The 12,689-nt window shown below is 45.9% G+C and overlaps 1 protein-coding gene across 1 annotated transcript in view; it reads left to right on the top strand.

Moving 5' to 3' along the window:
- The window catches only part of fam227a (family with sequence similarity 227 member A), a 75,413-nt gene that overhangs the window by 44,557 nt on the left and 18,167 nt on the right, over positions 1–12,689 (top strand). The window contains exons 9-11 of the mRNA XM_033013149.1: positions 5,214–5,327; positions 9,789–9,901; positions 11,635–11,782. Coding sequence (XP_032869040.1) covers positions 5,214–5,327; positions 9,789–9,901; positions 11,635–11,782 — 375 coding nt within the window. The remainder of the gene's footprint in view (positions 1–5,213; positions 5,328–9,788; positions 9,902–11,634; positions 11,783–12,689) is intronic.

Here is a 12,689-nt window from a genome sequence, read left to right as displayed (position 1 = left end):
TTAACTGAAATTAGTTTCCTGAAAACCCTGATTCTCACCAGATTCTTCATATTCTCATTTTTCTGACAAGTTCCAGTCTCTTCTTCATTGAAACAGACATAAAATATTTCTTAAACTTCTCTGCCATTTCCTTATTCCCCAGGGAGACGGAAATAGAAATTTGCATAGCTGAATATCCCCAGCATGTTATATTTTTATTTCAAATACCTCCTGCCTGTATATCTTAAAGACTAATCTCAGTTTCTTGAATGAATTAATTAATTAATTAATTAATTAATTAGCCAAGTATTCACATACAAGGAATTTGCCTTGGTGCTCCGCACGCAAATGACAACATGACATACAGTGACAGTTAAGAATGATACATAAAACATTAAACATTAATATTAAACATTATGAATTAAACATGTGAATTAAATAAAATACCAGAGCAAAAGGAGGCTACAGGTTTTTAGTTATTGAGTAGAGCTAAAAAAAGCTGAAAACAAGATCTGTATTAAAGCATTACTTTAATACAAGTCTTGAAAAAGTCTATTACATTCTATTTTAATTAATATATCTGGAGATTATGTTCCTGATACTAGAATAATAATTCCTGATAATAGAATACTAGAATAATTCTAAATCAAAGCACAAACAACTCTGGAGACCTCCAAAGGTTATTCTAGCTACAGAGGTCCAATGGATGAGATCAGGCCAAAATGTGGTTAGCTCTGCCAAAGGCTCAGCCCAGATGACTTGTTGATGACATCTGGCAGATTGGAAATATTTCAGGTCCATGTCATTACCTAATATCCTCAACTTTTTCCAGTAGTGGCTCAACTTGTCCGTATCTGACTTTGCTCCCCAAGTAATACTTTGGACCAGACCCAAACTCAGTATTCCACAAACTCATCCACTCAGGAGATAAAGTAACCATGAAACATTGTATTCTAGATTTACCGCACCTACAGAACTTAATTCACTGAGGCACGTTGTCCAGACATCTTAACACGTCATTATATTTATTTACAATGCTACAGCTCAGTGAATTGTTGATCCAATTTAAGAGTGAGGGAAATCTAGAGTAACAAGTTTAATATTCAATGACATTTAATATTCAATGGCATTGAGGGCGACACAGTGGCACATTGGTAGAGCTACTGCCTTACAGCGCCAGAGTCCCGGATTCGATCCTGACTGCAGGTGCTGTCTGTACGGTTTGTATGTTCTCTCTGTGACCGCGTGGGTTTTCTCCGAGTGTTCCAGTTTGCTCCCACACTCCAAAGACGTACAGGTTTACAGGTTAATTAGCGTTGGTAAATTGTCCCTAATGTGTAGGATGGAACTAGTATGTGGGTGATCGTTTCCACGCTGAGGGTCCCGTCCCCACGCTGTATTTCGAAACTAAATTTCTTATCGAGTCCACATCACAAGATTGGAAATTGTTCAGCCAGAGCTGAACACACTTCTCGGCATCTGCATACAATAACGTCTTGTGCTTCTTGTGCGTAGTGGTTGAAAGATTGGTGGAATCCGGGCCGCGACGTGAACGCTCTTTCCTTGACCCCGAAACTAAACTAAACATTAATATTCATATCCACATTCAGAATGTATTCCATCAAATGGAGTCTATTCTCTTCAATCTCAAGGGCCTATCCCACTTGGGCGACCTAATCCGCGAGTTCTGGCGAGTTTGCCCTTGACTCATACCCGCAGCATGGTCGACACAAGGTCCTAGGAGGTCTTTGTAACTCTCCATTATGCTCGAGAGTAATCCCCGCGTACTCGAGGCCTCAGCAAGGTCGTGGCGTTTTTCTCAACATGTTGAAAAATGCCCGCGAGTAAAAAATGGTCCCCATGGAAAAATTGTTTACTCGTAGGTTTTGTCATAGTAAGTCGTAGTAGGTCGACATGTTAGTCGTAGGTAATCGAAGGTAGTCGAAGGTAGTCGTAGATAGTCTTCATCATAGTCGACGGGAGGTCGAAGGAGATCGAAGGAGGTCGTCTTCACTCTCCACTATTCGGTGTCCAATTTTCCCAAAGTTAGTCATAGCTAGTCTTCAACATAGTCGAAAGAGGTCTTCTACATAGTCGAAGGAGGTCTTCAACATGTCATTTTTTCAAACTCTTCTAAACTCGCCAATTAGGTCACCCAAGTGGGACAGCCCCTTTACTCCACTAATTCTGACAAGTCCATAAAGTTATCTCCCGCTGCAAAGGTGAATATCGTGTAACGAGCTGGGTAACCTCTCAGATTAGAAATAGTCTCTGTTCTTGTGAAGCATTTCTTCTACTATCTTATCAGGCCTCAAAGCCTTGTGGTGACATTCTGCTGTTACTTTGGTCAAATGTCGACAATCGAGGTTCATAGCGAAACTGTAACACATTTGTTTAAATAAAATAATATCGCGGGCTTGGGCTGACGCCTGCATGGTCGTGAGTAGTCGCCCAAAGAGTCGTACCTTTTTCTGGTTGCCGCTGGATTTTCAACATGTTGAAGATTTCCGGAGACCTGCTGCGACTGTGACGGGTGCCGGCAAGTCGCCAAAACAATTTGCATAAGTGGGACAGTTCCTTCAACCTATTCCTTCCAGTTTTAGATACCTCAGCACAGGGGAAAGGTTTTACTGCAGTTGTACAGGGTCTTGGTGAGACCACACCTGGAGTATTGCGTACAGTTTTTGTCTCCTAATCTGAGGAAGGACATTCGTGCCATAGAGGGAGTACAGAGGAGGTTCGCCAGACTGATTCCTGGGATGGCAGGACTTTCGACTGGATAGACTCGGCTTGTACTCGCTAGAATTTAGAAGATTGAGGGGGGATCTTATAGAAACTTTCAAAATTCTTAAGGGGTTGGACAGGCTAGATGCAGGAAGATTGTTCCCGATGTTGGGGAAGTCCAGAACAAGGGGTCACAGTTTAAGGATAAGGGGGAAATCTTTTAGGACTGAGATGAGAAAACCTTTTTTTACACAGAGAGAGGTGAATCTGTGGAATTCTCTGCCGCAGAACGTAGTTGAGGCCAGTTCATTGGCTATATTTAAGAGGGAGTTAGATGTGGCCCTTGTGGCTAAAGGGATCGGGGGTATGGAGAGAAGGCAGGTACAGGATACTGAGTTGGATGATCAGCCATGATCATATTGAATGGCAGTGCAGGCTTGAAGGGCCGAATGGCCTACTCCTGCACCTATTTTCTATGTTTCTATGTTTTTTGACATCAGTCCTCCCTGTGCCATTCACCATTTACTAAACCTCTATCACGTCATCCCTCCAGCTCTATAACTCGAAGGAGAACCAACCTGGCCTGTCCAGCCTGTCCACATCACTGACAGGCAACATCTTGGACCCTCTCCTGAGCAATCACATCCTCGTTCTGGGGTAGCTCCCAGAAATGTCCACAGTCCTCTAGCTGTGACCTAACCAGTTTTTAATACAATTGTACCATAATAAATCTGCTCTTAAATTCCATGCCTTTGATAAGAAAGGTAAGTATTCCATATTCTTTCCCTCCCACTGTATTTATCTTTACTTCTGTGGAGGCATAGTCAATGGATATTTTTAAGGCAAAGATAGATAGATTTTTGATTCGTACGGGTGTCTGAGGTTATGGGGAGAAGGCAGGAGAATGGGGTTAGGAGGGAGAGATAGATCAGCCATGCTTGAACGGCGGAGTAGACTGGATGGGCTGAATGGCCTAATTCTACTCCTATCACTTATGACCTTATGACTTAAACAAAAAGTGGGCAGCATAGTGGTGTAGCGGTAGAGTTGCTGCCTTGTAGCGCCAGAGACTCAGGTTCGATCCTGACTATGGGTGCTGTCTGTATGGGTTTTGTATGTTCTACTTGTGACCTGCGTGGGTTTTCCCTGAGATCTTTGGTTTCCTCCCACATTCCAAGGACGTACAGGTTTGTAGGTTAATCGGCTCGGTATAAATGTAATTGTCCCTAGTGTGTGTAGGATAGTGCTCGTGTATAGGGATCGCTGGTCGGTGCAGACTTGGTGGGCCGAAGGCCCTATTTCTGCACTGTACCTTTAAACTAAAACAAAATCACCAAGCTTCTACCCGGCGGGCACCAACATCGCACGTGTCAACCAAAGGACGGCGTTGAGAAGTTCCCTCCTCACTAAAGGTGGGTGAATGGAATGAAAAGCCAGAGGAGGTAGCTGAGGCAGAGTTTAGAAGATATTTGGACAGATACATGGATAGGAAAGGTTTAGAGGGATTTGGGTCAAATGCCGCCAGGTGGGATTAGCCTAGATGGGACACCTCGATCGGCATGGGCAAGTTGGGTCGAATGTCCTCTTTCTGTGCTGCATGAGTCCGTGATGCCCACGCTCTTGCCCGCAGCATTCAGAGAACTGCTGTGAAGAGAAGTCCATTTGTGTACAGCATGGAAAAGGCCCTTCAGCCCAACTTGCCCACCGTGACCAGCATAGAAACATAGAAAATAGGTGCAGGAGGAGGTCATTCGGCCCTTCGAGCCAGCACCGCCATCCATTGTGATCATGGCTAATCGTCCCCTATCAATAACCCGTGCCTGCCTTCTCCCCATATCCCTTGGTTCCACTAGCCCCCTAGAGCTCTATCTAACTCTCTCTTAAATCCATCCAGTGACTTGGCCTCCACTGCCCTCTGTGGCAGGGAATTCCATAAATTCACAACTCTGGGTGAAAACGTTTTTTCTCTCCTCAGTCTTAAATGACTCCCCTTTATTCTAAGACTGTGGCCCCTGGTTCTGGACTCGCCCCACATTAGGAACATTTTTCCTGCATCTAGCTTGTCCAGTCCTTTTATAATTCTATATGTTTCTATAAGATGCCCCCTCATCCTTCTAAACTCCAGTGAATACAAGCCTAGTCTTTTCAATCTTTCCTCATATGACAGTTCTGCCATCCCAGGGATCAATCTCGTGAACCTACGCTGCACTGCCTCAATCACAAGGATGTCCTTCCTCAAATTAGGGGACCAAAACTGGACACAATACTCCAGATGTGGCCTCACCAGAGTCCTATACAACTGCAGAAGAACCTCTTTACTCCTATACTGAAATCCTCTTGTTATGAAGGCCAACATTCCGTGAAACATGTTGCATCTACACTAGTCCCGCGTCCACATTTGGCCCGTATTCCTCTAAACCAGTCCGATCCGTGTAACTTTGTTTCTACCCTCACGTAATCCTCGCCTGTTGTGTGTCAGACCCACACTGAGCCCCCTTTGTTTTCTCCAGGGATTCGCCCGACTCCAAGGATATATAAAAACTGGAACTGTGATGTCTTGTTGTCGCATGAAGTCAAAGAGATGGAACTGCGGTCCGCACAGGATGGAGACCAAAATAAGAGAGGTACAACGACAAGGGACGATGAGTTGGATATTCACTGCATGCAAAGACCCAGCCTCGCAGCTCTGACAATGTTAAGCAAGGACCTGATCCCAGGAATGAGTGGCTTAGACAATAGACAATTGCTGCAGGAATAGGCCATTCGGCCCTTCGAGCCAGCACCGCCATTCAATATGATCATGGCTGATCATCCACAATCAGTACCCCGTTCCTGCCTTCTCCCTGTATCCCTTGATTCCGCTATCTTTAAGAGCTCTGTCTAGCTCTTAGAAAGATGAGGGGGGACCTCATTGAAACTTACCGAATAGTGAAAGACCTGGATAGAGTGGATGTGAAGAGGATGTTTCCACTAGTGGGAGAGTCTAGGACCAGAGGTCACAGCCTTAGAATTAAAGGACGTTCCTTTAGGAAGGAGATGAGGAGGAATTTCTTTAGTCAGAGGGCGGTGAACCTGTGGAATTCATTGCCACAGAAGGCTGTGGAGGCCAAGTCAATGGATATTTTTAAGGCAGAGAATAATAGATTCTTAACTAGTACAGGTGTCAGGGGTTATGGGGAGAAGGCAGGAGAATGGGGTTAGGAGGGAGAGATAGATAAGCCATGATTGAATGGTGGAGTAAACTTTTGATGGGCCGAATGGCATAATTCTGCCTCTATCACTTATGAACATGACCTGCTTAATTTTTCCCTTAGATTCTAGATTATTAACTGACGGAAAAGAGCAGTTAACAGAAGAGGCAACAAGTTGCTAGAGGGGGCAAACGAGAAAAGGGGGGTGCTGATGAAGAGAGGGAAAGGTTTGGTAAGGAGAAAGAGTAGTGTGAAAGGGAGAGTGAAAGTTATGATAAGGAGAAGGAGTGAGATGAGGTGGAGAGGATAAGGAGGAAGGGGTGGCAGAGGAGCAGTGGTAGACGTGTTGATGTGGGAACGGGTGCTTGTCTTTACATAGTTTGTACGTTCTCCCTGTGACCGTATGGGTTTTCTCCGAGGCTCGATTTCCTCCCATCCTCCAAAGATGTACGGGTTTGGGGGTTAATTGGCTTGGTATAGAAACATAGAAATTAGGTGCAGGAGTAGGCCATTCGGCCCTTCGAGCCTGCACCGCCATTCAATATGATCATGGCTGATCATCCAACTCAGTATCCCGTACCTGCCTTCTCTCCATACCCTCTGATCCCCTTAGCCACAAGGGTCACATCTAACTCCCTCTTAAATATAGCTAATGAACTGGCCTCGACTACCCTCTGTGGCAGGGAGTTCCAGAGATTCACCACTCTCTGTGTGAAAAAAGTTCTTCTCATCTCGGTTTTAAAGGATTTCCCCCTTATCCTTAAGCTGTGACCCCTTGTCCTGGACTTCCCCAACATCGGGAGCAATCTTCCTGCATCTAGCCTGTCCAACCCCTTAAGAATTTTGTAAGTTTCTATAAGATCCCCTCTCAATCTCCTAAATTCTAGAGAGTATAAACCAAGTCTATCCAGTCTTTCTTCATAAGACAGTCCTGACATCCCAGGAATCAGTCTGGTGAACCTTCTCTGCACTCCCTCTATGGCAATAATGTCCTTCCTCAGATTTGGAGACCAAAACTGTACGCAATACTCCAGGTGTGGTCTCACCAAGACTCTGTACAACTGCAGTAGAACCTCCCTGCTCCTATACTCAAATCCTTTTGCTATGAAAGCTAACATACCATTCGCTTTCTTCACTGCCTGCTGCACCTGCATGCCCACTTTCAATGACTGGTGTACCATGACACCCAGGTCTCGCTGCATCTCCCCTTTTCCTAGTCGCCCACCATTTAGATAATAGTCTGCTTTCCTGTTTTTGCCACCAAAATGGATAACCTCACATTTATCCACATTATACTGCATCTGCCAAACATTTGCCCACTCACCCAGCCTATCCAAGTCACCTTGCAGTCTCCTAGCATCCTCCTCACAGCTAACACTGCCCCCCAGCTTAGTGTCATCCGCAAACTTGGAGATATTGCCTTCAATTCCCTCATCCAGATCATTAATATATATTGTAAATAGCTGGGGTCCCAGCACTGAGCCTTGCGGTACCCCACTAGTCACTGCCTGCCATTGTGAAAAGGACCCGTTTACTCCTACTCTTTGCTTCCTGTTTGCCAGCCAGTTCTCTATCCACATCAATACTGAACCCCCAATACCGTGTGCTTTAAGTTTGTAAACTAATCTCTTATGTGGGACCTTGTCGAAAGCCTTCTGGAAGTCCAGATACACCACATCCACTGGTTCTCCCCTATCCACGCTACTAGTTACATCCTTGAAAAATTCTATAAGATTCGTCAGACATGATTTACCTTTCGTAAATCCATGCTGACTTTGTCCAATGATTTCACCACTTTCCAAATGTGCTGCTATCCCATCTTTAATAACTGACTCTAGCAGTTTCCCCACTACCGATGTTAGACTAACTGGTCTGTAATTCCCCGTTTTCTCTCTCCCTCCCTTCTTAAAAAGTGGGGTTACGTTTGCTACCCGCCAATCCTCAGGAACTACTCCAGAATCTAAAGAGTTTTGAAAGATTATTACTAATGCATCCACTATTTCTGGAGCTACTTCCTTAAGTACTCTGGGATGCAGCCTATCTGGCCCTGGGGATTTATCGGCCTTTAATCCATTTAATTTACCCAACACCACTTCCCGGCTAACCTGGATTTCACTCAATTCCTCCAACTCCTTTGACCCGCGGTCCCCTGCTATTTCCGGCAGATTATTTATGTCTTCCTTAGTGAAGACGGACCCAAAGTAGTTATTCAATTGGTCCGCCATATCCTTGTTCCCCATGATCAACTCACCTGTTTCTGACTGCAAGGGACCTACATTTGTTTTAACTAATCTCTTTCTTTTCACATATCTATAAAAACTTTTGCAGTCAGTTTTTATGTTCCCTGCCAGTTTTCTTTCATAATCTATTTTTCCTTTCCTAATTAAGCCCTTTGTCCTCCTCTGCTGGTCTCTGAATTTCTCCCAGTCCTCCGGTATGCTGCTTTTTCTGGCTAATTTGTACGCATCATCCTTCACTTTGATACTATCCCTGATTTCCCTTGATTTCCACGGATGCACTACCTTCCCTGATTTATTCTTTAGCCAAACTGGGATGAACAATTTTTGTAGTTCATCCATGCAGTCTTTAAATGTCTTCCATTGCATATCCACCGTCAACCCTTTTAGAATTAATTGCCAGTCAATCTTGGCCAATTCACGTCTCATACCCTCAAAGTTACCTTTCTTTAAGTTCAGAACCATTGTTTCTGAATTAACAATGTCACTCTCCATCCTAATGAAGAACTCAACCATATTATGGTCACTCTTGCCCAAGGGGGCACGTACAACAAGACTGCTAACTGCTAATGAATGTAAAATTGTCCCCAGTGTGTGTACGGTAGTATGAATGTGCGGGGATCGCTGGTCAGCGCGGACTCGGTGGGACGATGAGCCTGTTTCTGCGCTGTATCTCTAAACTAAACCTTAAGTGGGGGGCTACACAATCAAAAAGGCACAACAGAGGATGTACTTCCTGCGGCAGCTGAGGAAGCACAATCTGCCACAGGCAATGATGGTCCAATTCTACACGGCCATCGTAGAGTCTGTCCTCACCTTCTCCATCATGGTCTGGTTTGGCTCAGCCACCAAGCACGACACCTGGAGGCTGCAGCGAATCGTCCGATCAGCAGAGAATGTTATTGGCTGCAACCTTCCCCCCATTGACGAACTGTACACTGCAAGGGCCAGGAAGTGAGCGGGTAAGATCATCTCTGACGCCTCTCACCCTGGCCACAAACTCTTTGAATCACTTCCCTCTGGAAGGCGGGGTGACGTTTCGTGTCGAGACTCTTCTTCAGGCTGAAAGAAGGGTCTTGACCCGAAACGTCATCCATTGCTTCTCTCCAGAGATGCTGCCGGTCCTGCTGAGTTACTCCTGCATTTTGTGTCTATCTTCAAGTTTCTTGACCCCGCTCTGGGAGTAGGAGTGGGGGCGGATCCTGACCGCAACGGCTGTGAGCCCCAGGCCGAGCTCGGCGATCGTTAGCCTGCTTCAGCTGCTGTTGAAGGCAAGGCAAGGCGTTGCGTCACGCCAGGGTCTTGGGCCTGTCCCACTTTGGCCGTCAGTTACGCGACAGGCCAGTGGCGGGCGAAGATTTCGTTTGCTACAAAGTTTCGAAGCGCCGCGCGATACCGCCATAACACCATACATCTCCGCGCTTCCCAGTGGGATCGGCACCGCGCGGCCACACGATGCCTGTGCGCCTCAACGCGACGACGAGGTCACATAATTTGCATGCCAAGGACACGTAAGTGGGACAGGCCCTTTACTTAAAGCCTCGTTCTTTAATACCGGTTATGTCTGCATTATTTCACCATCCCTGTGAACGAGTGTAGACGTGCGATCTGCGGCAATGTGCAATGGTTTCCATCGTAGGATATGTCTATTTTATAGGAAGAAAAGAATGGGTCTTTGACTTGGATAAATCCATGAAGCTGATACCAGCAACAACTGCAAGATCCAGGGCAACTTCCCCATCGAGATCCATCCTGTCGAGAACCAGCAAGGTGAGTAAACAGCAGAGAACAACACTGAAATATGTGACTTGCTAAAACACTGCAACGTTGCAGACATGTGGAAAATCTGTGGGCACTCAATTTGGTGGAATAAATAAGAACATAGAACCTAATAGCTGTACAACAGGAATAGGCCCTTCAACTCACAATGCCTGTGCCCAGCATGATGCCAAGGTCAATTAATCTCATTTAGTTTAGTTTAGAGATACGACGTGGCCCACCGAGTCCACGGCAACCGATCCCCACACATTAACACTATCCTACACACACCAGGGACAATTTACATTTAGACCAAGCCAATTAACCTACAAACCTGTACGTCTTTAGAGTGTGGGAGAAAACCAAAGATCCCGGAGAAAACCAACGCAGGTCACATGACGGTCACGGTGGTACTCCGAGATGGGAAGTGTTATTTGCGGGGGGGGAAGATGTGACTAGGGAGTTACAAAGAGAATGGTCTCTGTCCTATGAATCCATACTGATATCCTCATGCCTTGATATGACCGTGATCTCCAGGTTCAAGAACAACTTCGTCCCAAATACCATCCACTACAACCACCAACTAAACTTTGAACTACAAACTGTCTTGGTTGCACTTGGGAGTTCAGGCTTTTGCTTCATTTTGCCCTAATATTGGGTGTTTATATTCATCTAATTATTTTTTTTGTTAGTTATATTCTGTTATCTATTGACTACTGAGTTTACAGACCTGTTATGAGGTAAGACTTTCATTGTTCCATTCCGAAACAGTTAGACAGGTACAGTCTGAAGAAGGGTTTCGGCCCGAAACGTTGCCTATTTCCTTCGCTCCATAGATGCTGCTGCACCCGCTGAGTTTCTCCAGCATTTCTGTGTACCATGGATAGGACAGGTTTGGAGGGATATGGACCAAACGCGGCCAGGTGCGACTAGTGTAGCATGGACATGTTGGCAGGTGTGGGCAAGTTGGGCTGAAGGGTCTGTTTCCACGCTGTATCACTCTATGACACATGATAATTTAACACTCTTGAATCTTGCTACAGGCTGGTTTGACGTCTCCACCTCTAAATGAATGAATGAATGAATGGATGAATGAATGAATGAATGAATGAATGAATGAATGAATGAATGAATGAATGATTGAATGATTGAATGATACTTTATTGTCTCATGTACCTAATGCTTTGTTTTGCATCCAACCTGAACAGTACACAAGTGCCGCCACATCTTGGCACGGACAAAGGTACAAAAGTACCCAGACAGTCCTATCCACTGCCTGCTGCCACTTGTTCAGTTCAATTAGAGATACAAACCCTTCGGCCCACTGAGTCCGCATTTACCAGCGATCCCCGCACATTAACACTATCCTACACACACTGGGGACAATTTACGCTTATACCAAGCCAATTAACCTGGATGTCTTTGGAGTGTGGGAGGAAACCGAAGATCACGGGGAGAACGTACAAACTCCGTCTCTGCCGCTGCAAGTACTGTAATGCCCCTGTCCCACTTAGGAAACCTGAATGGAAACCTCTGGAGACTTTGCGCCCCACCCAAGGTTTCCGTGCGGTTCCCAGAGGTTTTAGTCAGTCTCCCTACCTGCTTCCACTACCTGCAACCTCCGGCAACCACCTGCAACCTCCGGGAACCGCACACTGATGTCTTAGAGTGAAATGAAGGACTTGGACAAAGCTAATACTGATTTTAATTCCACTTGACAACTAACACTGTTCTTCTGGGTTTAGCTTTCTCCGAGAGCATTGTGGAGAGCGACGAAAACCTCGATAAGTTCCATAGCCTGGCTGAAAGGTAAAGTGAGCACAGGCGAATCCTCTTCAGAGCTGCAGGAGGACGAGACCTGCACAAGGGAGAAACAACTACTCGGGTTCAATGGTAGGAATGGAGTCACCATGTATAAATATAGACCATGTGTACAGCACAGGAACAAGGCCATTCGGCCCACAATGTCTGCTAGACGCGATGCCAATTTAAACTAATTACCTCTGCCTGCACATGAGCCATGAAAGAAGAATTTCTTTAGTCAGAGGGTGGTGAATCTGTGGAATTCTTTGCCACAGACGGTTGTGGAGGTCAAGTCGTGGATATTTTTAAGGCAGAGATAGATAGGTTCTTGATTAGTACGGGTGTCAAAGATTATGGGGAGAAGGCAGGAGAATGAATGGGGTTAGGAGGGGGAGATAGATCAGCCATGATTGAATGGCGGAGTAGATATGCTCGGCCGAATGGTCTAATTCTATCACTTATGATATCACTCCATTCCTTGCATAAACACAGACCTATTTCATAAGTCTCTTAAATGGCACTGTCACATCTGCTTCCATCACCACTCCTGGCAGTCTGCTCCAGGCACACACAACTCCAGGGACGTGCAGTCAGGGGACCACAAAACTCCAGGTGCGGCCTCACCAACGTCTTGTAAAACTGTAAGAAAACGTCCCAACTTCTGTAGCTCAGCACCTCCCATTCCGAATCCGACCTCTCTGTCCTGGGCCTCCTCCATGGCCAGAGTGAGCACCACCGGAAATTGGAGGAGCAGCACCTCATATTCCGCTTGGGCAGTTTACACCCCAGCGGCATGAACATTGACTTCTCCAATTTCCGGTAGCCCTTGCTGTCTCCTCCCCTTCTCAGCTCTCCCTCAGCCCTCGGGCTGCTCCTCTTCCTTTCTCCTTCCCGCCCCCCCCACCATGCATCAGTCTGAAGAAGGGTTTCGGCCCGAAATGTTGACTATTCCTTCGCTCCATAGATGCTGCTGCACCCGCTGAGTTTCTCCAGCACT

Source organism: Amblyraja radiata, chromosome 38 (assembly GCF_010909765.2).
Source record: "Amblyraja radiata isolate CabotCenter1 chromosome 38, sAmbRad1.1.pri, whole genome shotgun sequence".
NCBI classification, from domain to species: domain Eukaryota; kingdom Metazoa; phylum Chordata; class Chondrichthyes; order Rajiformes; family Rajidae; genus Amblyraja; species Amblyraja radiata.
Note: the sequence above shows the minus strand (reverse complement) of the source record. Positions and strands in the feature narration are given on the sequence as shown.